Source organism: Hemiscyllium ocellatum, chromosome 12 (assembly GCF_020745735.1).
Source record: "Hemiscyllium ocellatum isolate sHemOce1 chromosome 12, sHemOce1.pat.X.cur, whole genome shotgun sequence".
In the NCBI taxonomy this organism is placed as follows: domain Eukaryota; kingdom Metazoa; phylum Chordata; class Chondrichthyes; order Orectolobiformes; family Hemiscylliidae; genus Hemiscyllium; species Hemiscyllium ocellatum.
Window position 1 is genome coordinate 42,665,920 of NC_083412.1, and position 16,265 is coordinate 42,682,184.

The window sequence follows — 16,265 nt, forward strand, 5'->3', positions numbered from 1 at the left end:
AGGCATATGCACAAGTGATAGTCTCAGTGGCAGATGCTGGGAAACAGGGGCACAAGAATTGAGGAGTAATGATAAGGCTTAAAAACACTCAAAATCATATGCGGTTTCCTTCAGGTTCAGGTATTGCCCAATGCTTGTGCTGGCCAGGATGCTAGGTTGGCTTGAACATTGGTGGAAACAGGTATTTTTATGACGGTGAGGAGGTGTGATCAGAAATTGAGCTCAACACTTAACTCAGAAGCTGTGAATAGTTCGATTCTGATTCGGACTGTTGCTGGGAATGGTGAAGCAATTGGTGGCTAGAACACAGTTTTCCACTCCTCAAGTCTGGAAATTCTATCTAAATAGGAAAAGCTAAATTCACAAACATAAAGTTCTGAATAAAAGACATAACTGTGTTGTCAGATCACAAGATATTTAGCTTGGAATTTTATTTTTGAAGTATTTGTGCAAGAACTTTCCAGAATGCGGTGAATTTAATCTTGGTTAGTTTGTGCCAGGTCACACTTGATTTATTCTGCTTTTAGACGCCACAGCTGATCTGGAATAGTTTCAATGGGCCTTGAAATTCTTTATTGCATACAAGTTTGTTCTTTCTCTCAAGTATTTGGACAAGAAACATCCTCTTCAATAGATAATGCTATCAATGAACAAATTTGTACTCCACTCATAAGTGCAGACCTCATGTCTGACGACTTTTAATTCAACGGAGCACTGTATTGAATCATTGAGTGAACATGGATTATCAGATCTTTGCTCTTTCTCACTATTAACAAAATCTCACTACTAACAAAATTTGGGGTTTGATTGCAGCTAGAAACTCCAAGAGTAATTTGCATTTTGTACCCTTGCCTTGACAAATAATTACACTAACTATACAAACTGGTGGAGAACAGTATCATTTAAAGTAAAGAATAAAAAGGAGAGAGAGATAATTTATGATTTCAACTACCCCACAAACAAATTAGATAACAGTAAAAACACTCTGTTAAGAGGTGATCAGGCACTGATGTAAAAACAAGCATCAATTGCCATGGATCCAGCTATGTGTGGCAGCTTTGATCCAATTTGTCATTTTCCATTTGATTTTTTTGCAACACCACAGTCAAAATGTGATGCTGTCCTCCTCCAAAATTCACACAATAAAAGCAAGTGTAGTAGTTAGCGACCAACTCTCAGTAAGATGAATGAACCTGGTGGATTTCATGCCTCCCTCTCCAGCCATGAGACATGGAGATTAAGTATCACTTCACAAGCCAGTCTCCCAGGTCAGTGAATTTGGCAAAGATCAGGGATCAGATCAGGGCCTTTTACAGGTCTGAGTAGCCCCATCAAGGGTGTCACTGATACTGGATCATTCTCCTACTTCCCCTAACAGCACTGACTTTTGGACCACCATGAGTGTGGACAATAGACTACCATTCAAATGACCACTAGTAACATACCAACATTGGTGGCACATTTCCAACATCTTTAGCCAAGATCCATACAAATATAATGCAAACGGATCTGGAGACAAAACAGGAATCTTAGCCATTTTTTTGTCCTGTCACCCAGTTAGGGTAGAGCTGACTGTCATGTGTTAACATTGCCTAACATTAACTACTTCACAAGAAAAAGAATATAACCATACAACCTAAGACCACACAGGAGATGTCATTAGGTCCATGGTGCCCAGGCCAGTTCTTTGAAAGGACTATCCAATCCTGCATTCTCCTATGTCCGATGTTCCTGCACATTTTTAGGTTCATATCAAATAACTGAACCCACTTTCATCATCCTTTTGAGCAATGCATTCCAGACTACAAGAACTAAATAATTAAACAAATCTATCCTTGTTTTGTTAATCACCTTAAATCTACATCCATTCAATGTTTTGATTGACTCAGGTACTCAATATAAAAACTAGCTGAATTCCCAATCTCCGACAGGAAAAAAAAATGTCAGATGAAGTAAATACAAAAACAAATATCTTATCTCCACAGTGAATAAGTTATGACATATTATAACTGATAAACAATGGAACTGGCAACTGACTCATCATTTTCTTACCTAACAAGGTTGCAATCAGTGCAGAGTCTATTCCGTCAATGGGTTCACAGATTCGAGCCACGACTGGATGCACTTGCTGAGAGAGGTAATATTGTGTGTCAATGGTTAAGGTTTCCTGTTTCTGCAGCTGCTCTGGCGCATAGGCTCGCTGGCTAGCACTTAGGTTTGAGCCGTCCTACAGAATCACAAGAAATGAGGTTACAACATTATTAGACTAAGGGACAATAAGTTAATTAAAGTCAAGAGAAGATAAAAAGGAATATTCCTAAATACAGAGTGAAGAACCTTTTTCTTTGTAAGTCACAATTTATGCTAAAACTTAAATGTACAAAGCACGCTCTTTGCATATGAAACCTGTTCAGTAAATAATTCCACCATTCTGAAAAATAAGCTAAGATGCACACCAATTTGCAGTTTAAGGTTAACTTTGTTTTCACAGTATGTGCAGCTTTGTGGTTATCTGCAAGTTGTCCTTCTCTTGCAATTTAAATACGCCCAAAACTCATATCACTTGACAAATGAATTAGCTTCTTCAGAATTTTGTTTTAAAAAAGTCAAACAATAAATATCTGTTTGAAGTACTGTAGTACACGGGAATGCTCCTGGACTCCAGTTACTTTTTGAGCATCAATACAGAAATTTTCTGACTACCAATTCTCTAAACTCCATGCGCCAGGAGAGGAAGATCAGTTTTAGCTGGAGACCAATTACTCAATATCGCAACAGCAACTTCTGTTAAAACTTCAAGGCTCAAACAGTGAGTCACCAACCAGCTTACAGCACGTCCATTCCGAGAAGGGTTTTGAGTTATCTTTCTCCCTAAGTTCTTACTTGACAAATAATGTAAGAGATAGTGTCCCCAGCTTTCACTTTCCTTCCGCTTTGGGAGTTGATCCACATGGCAACATGGACATGAGGCAGGCTTTTTTTATCTGGGTAATCTTGGGGATCCTTTGTCAAAGCCTGCAGCAACAATACAAACACAAGCAAAATCACAACTTTAATTTATTCTACCAGTAATGTACAAAAAAAGTGGGAAAAGGTGCACCCACAGAAACCAAATTCCCAGTTTATAAACTCATTATTTGTATTTTGCTACCAATACTACTTTCTAATGTTATTTTAATTATTTATATTTGTTGGTCACTGCCTACTTAACACAATACTTACACAAGTAATGTTGAGTTAGATTACCAGCTCTACGCTACTGGAAGGAGAGTTACAAACTCAGTCATACAGCATGGGAAACAGACCCTCTGGTCCAACTCATCCACGCCGACCATGTTTCCAAACTAAACTAGCCCCATTTGCTTGTGTATGGCCCATATCCCACCAAATTGTTCCTATTCATGTCCTTTTAAATGGCGTAACAGTTGTGCATCCACCACTTCCTCGAGAAGTTCATTCCACACATAAACCATTCGCTGTGTAAAAATGTTACTCCTCGTGTTCTTTTTAAAACTTTCTCCTCTCACCTTTCAATATGCCCCTTAGTTTTGAACACTCCCACCCTAGGGGAAAAAACATTGCTGTTCACCTTATCTATGCTCCTCATAATTTTATAAACCTCAATAAAGGTTATCCCTCAAGTGAAAAAAGTCCCAGTCTATCCAGCCTATTTTTAAAACTCAAACACACCATCCCTGGCAACATCCTGACAAATATTTTCTGAACCCTCTAAATTTAATATCTCTCCTATGGAAGGGCCACCAGATCTGCACACAGTACTCCAGAAGAAGCCTCACCAAAGTCCTGTACAACTTCAACATGACATCCTAACTCCTTTATCCCAAGGCAAGCATGCCAAAGACCTTCTTCATGACTGTGTCTATATGTCACGCAAATTTCAAAGAATTATGTACCTGAACCTATAGGTCTCTCTGTTCTACAACACTACCCAGGGTCTTACTATTAATTGTATAAGACCAACTCTGCTTCCGGTAGTTTAGAGCTGGGTAATCTAACTCAAACACTGTTTGTGTAAGTATTGGTTTCTTTACCAAAATGTAATACCTCACCTTTATCCAAATTAAATTCCATCTGCTGTTTCTCAGCCCATTGAGCCAATTGATCAAGATCACTTTGCAATCTGAGATAACCCTTCATCACTGTCCACGATACCATCAATTTTTCTCTAGTTCTCTACATTTGTGTCAATATTTAACTTTGTGATTGGCATTCAAACTTTAAAGTTAGCCAACAACTGACAGGACTGCCTAACTTCTTGCTGCTGTTAGGTGATGTAAAAAGTGAGTTTAGAAAGTGCACACTAAGGACAGCTTGGCAATTATTTAGAAATGAGCTTCACATTCTGAAACTATAATAAAGTACAAATACTACAAAAAAGGGAAGAAAAAGTGTTGTGGGGTGACAGCTTCATTCTGAGAAAACCCATAGCCCACTGACCAGAATTCATTTTGCTTTTGCTCAATACTGGAGACCACAGTAATCTAACCATCATTGCACTTCTCTACATTATCTTAATGTTGCTGTTTAGAGAATCCCGAACACCTTTCATTGCTTGTTTAAATCCTTAAATCTGTATCTTTGCAATTTCCTCCAGTCATATTACAAACCACCCAAACATGCATGCAATCTCTCTAATCCTTTGGTCCTGACCCTGTGTTTTCACCATTATTTCAACAAGCTGGTGGTTATGCCTTTAGTCTATGCGAATATAATTGTGGGCATCATCTCCAATATTCAAATTGTTTGCAATGGACTTGCTATCAAGTCATTTTGGCTAAATATGGAGGCTTCAGGTCAAAATGATTATGAGAAGTAATATTGATATGGTCTGGGGAAGGATAAAATAAAATAAAAACCTCCTCTGGGATGAAAAAGTAAGAGAGTCAACATACAATATCACTATAAATACTCATTACAAAACTTACTTTTCATTTTTACATCTACAAAATAAAAATCATCCACATAAATATCCACATTGCTCAAGTGTACAAGCTCTAAATTTAATCTTTCTTCCACTGTCTGCATTGTCTATAGCCTTTTTTTTAAAGTTCAGGCTGTATCACATTCTATTGAAGGTCCCTGAAGAGAAACATCTGTGTGAAGTCACTGTCAGTAAGCTGTAAAACACTAGCTTCAGTAGATTTTATACCAAAATCACAGCTGAAGCTACTTTATTAAAAACAAGCTGTATTTAACCTCCCTGCAGACACTATACAAGTGTTGCCCACCTCCCAATGAACTCACCCCATCAGCTCAATAACTTAAACCACAGCCTGTTAATCGTAAATGGCTGCTGCAGACTTGTGCATCTGCAGACTTTCAACAAAATAAAGGTTAGAAGTGCTTTATTGGTTTAACCAAACTGCAAACTGTATCCATCAAACATTAGGAACCATAATGACAGTTACATGCCGGTCTGGGAATACCATACTTTATTAAAAGACACATAAGAAAATTGAAAATATGCAGCAAGTGAACTGACCACATTCTGTTTATTTGTACTATTTCACTACCTCGCATTTAAAAAGACAATTGATTTTAATCAAATTCCATTTAACTTTGGATTTCTCCTTGATAAGCCATTCTGCTGACATAAGAATCACTTCTGAATTGTCCACAAAGGACAACATCTCAAAAAGACCCCAACAACAGTTTGAAGTCTTGGCATTTGGTTCTGTGGGAAGATTGCATTGGTGAGCTTTATATATCTGTGGAAATGTGAACCAATTTAGTAATGAGTTTGTAGTTTAAGAGCCTAGAGCAGAGTATCAGTATTCATAAACAGCTGTGACTCCCATCTATCTCAGCAAATCACTGTGTCCCTCTTAGAAAAATCTATAAGCCTCATTCTTGGTGAAGCACTTTGGGTGTGTTTTGCATTTTCTTTTCATAATACTGAACCAACCACTTTTTCAACTGATATTACCATTGAAATTTGCACAGTGCAGTCAGAAATTACAAGTTTTGTTTCACATTCTTTGCTGAAGAATTTTTCTTATTCCAAAACTAAATTTTAAACAAATGCAGGCATTTATTTCAGTTTGCAAGATGTTTTGGGGTCAAAATATACTCTGTGCCTTGTACACTTTTAGTGAGTCAAATGAAGTTTTTCACCTGCACTCCAGAAGTGAAGGTACATTTGGCAACTAAGCAAAGACCAAAGTGTGTAATATTCAGATCTGACAATTGCTATTTAGTGATGTCACGCTGATATCCAATACTGAAGTTCACTTGCAGCAGCTTGCAGGGCTGTTCTCAGTAGCCTGCAAAGCGTGTGGACTAACAATCAGCATCAGGAAGACCAAAGTTAGGGGCCGGGAAGTAGAGACTCCACCTTGTACCAAATCAACATTAACAACTTCTTTCCAATAGTCACCAACAGCTTCACATTATCTTAGCTCAATAGTTATCAGCAGACTAACCTTTGATGCCATCTCATCCTCATCTCTGTCCTAAATGGTTTACCCCGTATTTTTAAGCTGTGTCCTCTGGTTCGGCACTCAACCATCAGCGGAAACATGTTTCCTGCCACCAGAGTGTCCAATCCTTGAATAATTTTATATGTCTCACTCAGATCCCCTCTCAGTCTTCTAAATTAAAGGGTATACAAGCCCAGTCGCTCCAGTCTTTCAGTTTAAGGTAATCCTGCCATTCCAGGATATGACCTTGTGAACCTACACTGCACTCCCTCAATAGCCAGAACGCATTTCCTCAAATTTGGAGACCAGAACTGCACACAGTACTCCAGGTGTGGTCTCACCAGGGCCCTGTTCAGCTGCAGAAGAACCTTTTTGCTTCTATACTCAATCCCTCTTGTTATGAAGGCCAGCATGCTATTAGCCTTCTTCATTACCTGTTGTACCTGCATGCTTACCTTCATTGACTGGTGTACAAGAACACCCAGATCTCTTTGTACTGCCCCTTTACCTAAATTGATTCCATTTAGGGAGTAATCTGCCTTCCTGTTCTTACCACCAAAGTGGATAACCCTACATTTATCCACAATAAACTGCATCTGCCATGCATCTGACCAGTCATCTAACTTGTCCAGGTCACCTTGTAATCTCCTAACATCCTCCTCACATTTCACCTTGCCACCCAGCTTAGTATCATCAGCAAATTTGCTAATGTTATTACTAATACCATCTTCTATATCATTAACATATATTGTAAAATAGGTAAAAATAATGACTGCAGATGCTGGAAACCAGATTCTGGATTAGTGGTGCTGGAACAGCACAGCAGTTCAGGCAGCATCTGATGAGCAGTAAAATCGACGTTTCGGGCAAGAGCCCTTCATCAGGAATAAAGGCAGAGAGCCTGAAGTGTGGAGAGATAAGCTAGAGGAGGGTGGGGGTGGGGGTGGGGGTGGGGAGAAAGTAGCATAGAGTACAATAGATGAGTGGGGGAGCGGATGAAGGTGATAGGTCAGGGAGGAGAGGGTGGAGTGGATAGGTGGAAAAGAAGATAGGCAGGTAGGACAAGTTATGGGGACAGTGCTGAGCTGGAAGTTTGGAACTAGGGTGAGGTGGGGGAAGGAGAAATGAGAAAACTGTTGAAGTCCACATTGATGCCCTGGGGTTGAAGTGTTCCGTGGCTAACTCACGTAAACAAAGAAAATCACAGCTTGGATTTCACAGCCTCAGGTGAAAATTGAACATCCTAGAAGACAACAAATTGCTGAGCTGATGCAAATACATCAACCTGCAGGAATTCTCAATACAGATTGTTCTGCTATAATGTGCATTTCGTTAACATGAATTCACTGTAGTGCAATTGACAAATTGGGGAATCTGTTTCTGAAGTGTAAAACATGCATTGGTTGTATCATGATTATATTGCCAACACTTTAAGCGCCGTTTCTAGAGCGTGATTTTTCTTAATGAGGGTTGCACTAGAACGCAAGCATTGCGTTATAGAAGAACTATCTGTATGTTTACCCTTCAGTCAATATTAACTCTATGGTGGATCATGGTAGCTGAGTGGTCATGGCTGCATCCCTAAAGCCATGATCTGTGGTGAGCTTGCTGTCACCCTTCATGGAATGGAACGCAACATAACTGAATTGAACAGAACAGAATCAAACAGAACAGAACAGAACATCCCTAATGTGGAAACAGTCCATTTGGCCCAACAAGTCCATACTGACCCTCTGAAGATCATCTTCCCCAGACTCATCCTTTGACCCTATCCCTGTAACTCTGCATTTCCATGGCTAACCTACACATCCCTGAACACTATGGGCAATTTAGCATAGCCAATTCAGCTAACTTGCACATCTTTGGGCTGTGGGAGGAAACCAGAGCACCCAGAGGAAACCCACACAGACATACAAAGAGTGTGCAAATTCCATACAGACAGTCGCTCGAGGGTGGAATCCAACCCAGGTCCCTGGCACTTCAAAGCAGCAGTGCTAACCACTGTGTGATACAAGGATGTCAGCAACTAAGACCTCAAGGCGACTGAGATCAGTCAATGCAAGGGAAGTCCTAGCTGTTGACTAGAGTGAATGGAGACAAACGAACAGTCAGAAAGGATGTGGAAAAAGCAGGGGACAAAAGATATCAACAGATGGAAGAAAGCTCAAAGGATCTCAGGTCAACACTGTGCCAGCTCCCGAAAGGACTGTCATTTACGAATCAGCCCCTACAACTACATGTTCAATCAGCAATGACATAGATCCTGAGCACAATAATGCTTTGGTGATTACAGACCACATGGGCTGAAGGACCGCTACGCACTGTATGATTCTATGACAGAAGTCTTAGTCTTCCAAGATAAATGGATGCTATTATTACAGGTATTTATTTCCTTCTTTACAAAATGATTAGGTTTCAAACTATGCTTTAGAATTATATCAGTAAGATTCTTCTCCAATTATATTTCTTTGTACCTTTTGTAACATTGAATATTTTGCATTCCTGCATTTTTTGACACCTGAAACTGGTTTACAGTAGTCACCTGGATTGTGAAAAATTAATCATTCTTCGAACATCTGTCTGATAGACAAATTTAAAATTAATATGGAACAATTCTGTTTTAGTGGGACGTACTTTTAAGTCATTGCATGTTTTGAAGTAACAGCAGTCCAAAGCATTAGGTTCTAAAAATATTTAGGTATTGGAGTTTCCTGGGAATCTTGAAAGGCTACATTTTTATAATGTTTGGAATGGACAGGCCACGCCCAACCCCATACTCATCGAATTTCAAAATGTTAGCTTTATGCAGAATGCATCAACTTATGCACACAATGCTTTGCTCTTGTCCAGAGTGTCAGATATGGCACCTATTTCATAATCATTCTCTCCTCTGCAAAAAAAGTCTACCACCATTGAAAGCTGGTCAAATGGAAAATTTAGACCATTGAAACAAGGATATATTTAACTCCAGCTGCTTAATCAATCATTCAATGGCATTATAATTATTGACTCATTCTGCAAACACCTGTCAAACACTGAGATCCATCCTGTAGGCCAAAAGGCTTTAATATTGATGTTCTTCAATGAACTGTAGTTAATTCTCATTGCAGCCCAAGTTGATTTGGGGTGGTGTACAATGCCCAGATAGATTGTGTCTAGAATATGCATCACTTACTGAAATTTGCAAAACAATTACATCATACAATATGTCAAGTGTAACAAAAACCAGATATAGTGAGAAAATGAAGGAAAGTCAAAAACTGAATATGAAGAGAGGAGACAGAAGGATCTGCAGGAAAGTGAGGATGAAGGGGGCTGCACATTTAGGAATTTCGGAAAGGAATGCAAGAGAAGAAATGGCAGTTTGCAAGGATCAACCTGAAAGTTAGAGTTCCCAGAGCCATAAAATAAGCAGGTATCAGGAATCCATTCCATGAGCTCCATCTCTGGAATTCAATTCTAAGAATGTTTTCTGTATCAAATTTTACTTTTGATAGCTATTCTTTCTCAATGAAAGCATACTAAACATATTTTTAAAAATTTATTCATCCACAGGATGTGGGCATAAGTAACGAGACCAACACTTATTGCCCATCCCTAAATAGCCAAAGAATTCATGGGTGGCACGGTGGCTAATCTAATAGAGACATTGCACATTTAATTTCCATGTAGGAGCACCAATAATATGAAGGCAGTGCATCCATGTGTTACAATCTTTCTTCAACCAATGTAACGAGAACTCAAGGCTATGAATAAAACAGACATTAGATTAGATTACTTACAGTGTGGTAACAGGCCTTTCGGCCCAACAAGTCCACACCGACCCTTCCGAAGAGCAACCCACCCAGACCCATTCCCCTACATTTATCCCTTCACCTAACACTGCAGACAATTTAGCATGGCCGATTCACCTAACCTGCACATTTTTGAACTGTGGGAGGAAACTGGAGCACCAGGAGGAAACCCACACAGACACGGGGAGAATGTGCAAACTCCACACAGACAGTTGCCTGAGGCAGGAATTGAACCCGGTTCTCTGGTGCTGTGAGGGCATGACTACACTTGTTTAAGGTTGCTTTTGATTTTCAACCTTACAGACAGAGGCCTTTCTCCACCCAAAATAGACATTCAATTACCACATAAAACCAAAGAACAAGGACAAATTTTGTATGATGCCTGTTTTACAGAACAACATTTGACTTTCAGAAAAAATTCTGAGTTCAATGGGATTGCTCGACACCCAAAGCTTGGAAGAAATATTTGCTTAGCTTTGCATTTCTGGATTTCTCATCGTTGGGGACAAGTTTTGATTGCATCAGAAGGAGCATTACTGTTGTAATAAAAGTAATGCAGACTTAAAACATAGCTGTGTGGTGTCATCTAACTTATAGTTTAACATCACCCTTCAGACAAAATAGAAAATAATCGCATTGTGGGATTCTAATAACCTAAATATCCAGGAAATTGCATATTTTCTTTTATAAAATTAGTAAAATACGAAACAACTTGAGGTACATTACCTTGTTAATTTCAAATTGACTTGTCGGTACACTACCATTCACAACACTTTCCTGGATCTCAGTTAGTTTATTTTGGATATTTTCCACGATTGTGTCCCGGGGTTGATCAGACAGAATCTGACTGATAACATAGCTACACACAAAAATAAATACATTTTAGATAAACACAGGTATATTTAAACCATACTTACAAAGAAGCCAAATGTTTTGAAATAAATCTTATTTTTCTAAGCAATGATGAATAAGTTCGTACCTTGAAGCACCGAATAGCCACTTCTCCAGCCACAGTGAATTACTCTGATAACGCACAGATAATAAGAAGTCTTTTGTTTTTATAACTCCCTTGTACAATCTCAAGCTGTCCACAAAACTTTACAGCCAATTAAGTGTTTCCTCACACTAGCAGTCCAAAAACCCAGACTAATGAGAGGGTTGATGGGGTTAAATCCAATGATGGCAGATGGTGAAATTCAAATTCAATAAAAGTCTGATCACTTATTAAAAAAAGGTCAGGGAAGGAAATCTGCCAAACTTACCTGGGTAAACCTACATGCAATACCAAACCCCAGCGAAATGTGGTTGACTCATAAGTGGCCTCTGAGCAATTAGGAATGAGCATGAAATATGAGTTTAGCCAGAATGCTCATGATCAATGAATTTAAAAACATACACAAAATTACATGACCTTGGCTGGTGACTCTAGAGCTGAAAATGTTTTGCTGGAAAAGCGCAGCAGGTCAGGCAGCATCCAAGGAGCAGGAGATTTGACGTTCCGGGCACGAGCCCTTCATGTCCGAAACGTTGATTCTCCTGCTTCTTGGATGCTGCCTGACCTGCTGCGCTTTGCCAGCAACACATTTTCAGTTCTGATCTCCAGCATCTGCAGTCCTCACTTTCTCCTGGTGACTCTAGAACCATGCAGCATAGATTCAGAATAAGAGGCAAGCCATTGGGGTAGTGAATCTCTAGACTTCCCTGTTCTCCTGCAGGCTATGAAAATACATCAGTAATGATCAAAACATAAATCAATATACGGCACCGTGGCTCAGCGGTTAGTACTGCGACAGTCTGGGAGGAGTTTGCACATTCTCCCTGTGTCTGCGTGGGTTTCCTCCAAGTGCCCCAGTTTCCTCCCACAATCCAAAGATGTGCAAGACAGGTGAACTGGCCATGATAAATTGCCCACAGTGTTAGGTGCATTAGTCAAGGGTAAATATGGGGTTGGGGAATGGGTCTGGGTGAGTTACTCTTCAGAGGGCTGGTGTGGACTTGTTGGACCGAAGGGCCTGTTTTCATACTGTACGGAGGTAAAAACAATCACTGCAGATGCTGGAAACCAGATTCTGGATCAGTGGTGCTGGAAGAGCACAGCAGTTCAGGCAGCATCCAACGAGCAGCGAAATCGACGTTTTGGGCAAAAGCCCTTCATCAGGAATAAAGGCAGTGAGCCTGAAGCGTGGAGAGATGGTGGGGGTGGGGAGAAAGTAACAAAGAGTACAATGGGTGAGTGGGCACCCATTCATACTGTACGGAGTCTAATCTAATCATTTATTTCTCGACACTAATGACATTAAAGATGTGGAAATAGAGTAGGAATGAGTTATTAAGATAGATAAACAGCCATGATCTAACTTAATGGTCTACTCCTCCTCATACATTCCTAAATAATAGGAGACATGTGTAAAACATCACATAAAAAGATAGATTGTTTAAATTAATTACTTTCCAATTTCCTTTGCAAGGCCACACCAGTCACGTCGAACAATATCCAGTCCCTTTAGTTCCTGTTTGGTGACATAACGTCCATCTGCAGTTGGTTCTACCACAAGGGCAGCATATTTCTTCTTCTTCAGCAACAGTAATGATTTAAACACACCATCGATGTCTAGCTCCAGGAGCTTGTACTGTTTGTTTACTTCATTCTTGACCTGCAGAAACAGGAAGGGATGGGTAAGTTTCCACATCATCTCATGAGGTCTGCTTGTTTAAAATGCTGAACTAGAAAATGAGAATAGTCTAAGTTTAGTTTAATTTCTCCATGGCGATTTTCACATTAATGAAAATATCACACACAAAGGAACAATCACCACCTCCAACCCACAACAGACTCTCAGCACGTTAAACCTAACTTAAGCACATTCAAAAATTGCAGTGCACCAGATGAGATGAAAATTCTCCACTCTTTCACAAGCAGCTAGTGACATTTGAAATGTAGTGCAGAATGCCCTTCCTCTTGGGTAAAAACAGTTCTCTAATTAATTTGAACAAATGGATTTAATATTCATGACTTAAATAAGAAATAAATTAATGTTTAAAGTTATAATATTGCAACTTCGTTTCCCCCCCACCCCCCACAATATTGCAACTGGGATCCTGTTCCAAGAGTATTAGGAGCTATTTAGCACCTCATCCATTCATTAGATGTGAGCCTGTGAATCTGAACAATGAAAGTTATGTGGCCAATTTGTCCCTAAAAGATACCATTAGCTGGAATGAACTTCATTGTTGTCAAAGATCTAAAAATGCAAACATTCTGTCCACAACAATGGAAATTATGTGCAAAGCCTCTTCGTTCAGGGGCCTGAAATATACTTCATTCTCCTAAGCAGACTGAGATAAACTGTGCAGCAAAAACTGAGGTGGAAACCTGGGTCCTACTTTTCTTACTCCAGTGTATTTTGAAGAATAGCCAGACTGTTTCTGTTATATATTTGCGTGCCATTTAAATACACTTTCACTGCTTATGTTCAGTCCTTTCACATTTGTCAGTCAATATATGGGGGGGAGGCTTGAGGCAGCACTCACACAGAGGAAGTCCCACAACACTGATTCAGACTTTAATCGCTATTTGCAAATGGAGTTAAAAGTTGTGGATTTTCCAACTCAGGCACCATTTAGAGAGGCACGGGAGACGTTCAGCTACCCAAGATGGGAAGGAAACAAATCCCTTTTGAACAAAGCTGGCAAGTTAGAGAAACATCACAAACAACTTGCATTTATATCGTTTCTTTAACGTATCAAAACATTCCAAGGCCCTTCACAGGAGTTCCATACTTCAGAGAAATTCCAAACAGGTGTATTGCAGGTTTAATTGACTACGCTTTCTCACAGGCCCACTGACAGAAATTCCAATTAAATTTAAATGATTTATCTAGTTCAAGATGATCAAAATTTGAGTTTGTGATTTCATCTGTCAACAAATTTCATCAAATTATCATAAATACTTGAATAGTTAATTCCCAAAAACTGGATTTGAAAAAAAACCTATCTGTTTCCAGCATTTCATGTAGTTTAGATTATCCACATTATTAGTAATGTCTCCTTTCATCTTCATTTTCAGATGGACTGCAAATAATGAAATTCTAGATCTCTTGCAGAACAACATTGCTGCGGCAAAGTGACATTAAACAGGCAAGACTGACATTTCCATTGTAGTCAATTTATGCCCTGAGGAGAAAGTGAGGACTGCAGATGCTGGAGATCAGAGTTGAAAAATGTGTTGCTGGAAAAGCGCAGCAGGTCAGGCAGCATCCAAGGAGCAGGAGAATCGACGTTTCGGGCACGAAGAAGGGCTCATGCCCGAAACGTCGATTCTCCTGCTCCTTGGATGCTGCTTGACCTGCTGCGCTTTTCCAGCAACACATTTTCAGAATTTATGCCCTGACCCAGTTAGAGCAACAGTAAAGGCAATGAAGGAAAGGATCGACCAAAGCAGAATATGGTCATAAAGCATGCAGCCAGGACTCAGCCCACATTCCGAATAAATGAGCAAACTATTTTTACAATAGAGCAAGAGTAGCATCTGTAGCACTGCGTCTGTGTGAAATTAGCTGAACAGTAAATTCCTCCTGAGAAGAAAGGTTTATAATAACTAAAATAAACACAAGCTACTTGGTTGCAACCAAGTGTTTTGATGATGATTGTCACAGTTAAAGTTGAATCCAAGCATCGACAAATTTTAACAAAGTATCTGATTGCATTTATATGCAAAATTCAAGTGAAACCTAAGCAAATGATACACAAGGTGTTCAAATCTTTACGAAGCTAAAAATAAATCTGTTTACGAACACAATACAATACAATTATTTTCAACGGCATTGATAGCTAGTTTATGGGCCCTATTAATTACATCAACTCTTTAATCTGGTACATCACCTTGTTTCCAAGTTTAAAGACCTCCTCCAGGTTTGTACTGTTGGTATTAATCATGATAGAATCAGTGTCTCCGTAAATAACTTCAAGGTTCATCTAAAGCAAAACAGAATGCCAATGGTAAGATCCACAGAAATTAATTTTGCACAGATGCTATTAACAGGCTAGTTAAAATTTGGTCATTCTGGGCACGTTATTGAGCTTTGTAAGCCACAAATTGAGATCAAGACAACAGTCTTCCTGATGAGTGAAGATACAACTCCATCTGCCAGTTAGCAAATCCAAATTGTATCTCTCAACAACACCATTAAAAACGGTTTACCGTAATCTTTTCACAAAAGCTTCTGGGAGAATGCGATGTGAAAATTAACTGCCATATTTTTCTACAAAACATTATTGGCCATTCTGAGAAACAAGTTACTGGCAGTAAATCAGTTTGAGATGTCAACAAAAACAACTTGTATTTGTGTGGCAGCTTCATTGTAGTAAAACATCCCAAAGCACATCCCGAGCAACCAAGATGATATTACAGTAATTCGTGGCACAGGAGTCAGACATTCAGTCTTTCTGGTCCATGCCAGCTCATGTCAGAGCATTCTAGTCAGCCCAATTCGCCTGCTCAATCCCCACAGCCCTGCAGCTAAGAGCAATCACCTCATCTCCTTTTGCAATTGACTGTACTTTGCATCGCCAGACTCAGGGAAGCAAGTTCCAGGTTATTTCCAATTGCTCTGTGGGCGACATGGTGGCACAGTGGTTAGCACTGCTGCCTCACAGCGCCAGAGACCCGGTTGAATTCCCACCTCAGGTGACTGACTCTGTGGAGTTTGCACATTCTCCCCGTGTCTGCGTGGGTTTCCTCCGGGTGCTCCAGTTTCCTCCCACAGTCCAAAAATGTGCAGGTCAGGTGAATTGACTATAGTGTTAGGGGCAGGGGTAAATGTAGGGGAATGGGTCTGGATAGGTTGCGCTTCGGCGGGTCGGTGTGCACTTGTTGGGTCAAAGGGCCTGTTTCTACACTGTAAGTAATCTAATCTAAAAAAGTTCCTCTTCCTGCATTTTTCTCCAAAACATTTTATATCAACTAGGTTTGTATGACCCTGTAATGGGAACAGTTTTTCCTCATCAACCTTATGCAAGCCTCTCATAATCT

General features: G+C 39.7%; 1 protein-coding gene across 1 annotated transcript in view; it reads right to left on the bottom strand.

The window, feature by feature from the left end:
- The window catches only part of pola1 (polymerase (DNA directed), alpha 1), a 268,722-nt gene that overhangs the window by 120,471 nt on the left and 131,986 nt on the right, over positions 1–16,265 (bottom strand). The window contains exons 28-32 of the mRNA XM_060833523.1: positions 15,116–15,208; positions 12,683–12,888; positions 10,961–11,093; positions 2,884–3,015; positions 2,053–2,227 (exon numbers count right to left, since the gene is read on the bottom strand). Of these exons, the coding sequence (XP_060689506.1) occupies positions 2,053–2,227; positions 2,884–3,015; positions 10,961–11,093; positions 12,683–12,888; positions 15,116–15,208 (739 nt within the window). The remainder of the gene's footprint in view (positions 1–2,052; positions 2,228–2,883; positions 3,016–10,960; positions 11,094–12,682; positions 12,889–15,115; positions 15,209–16,265) is intronic.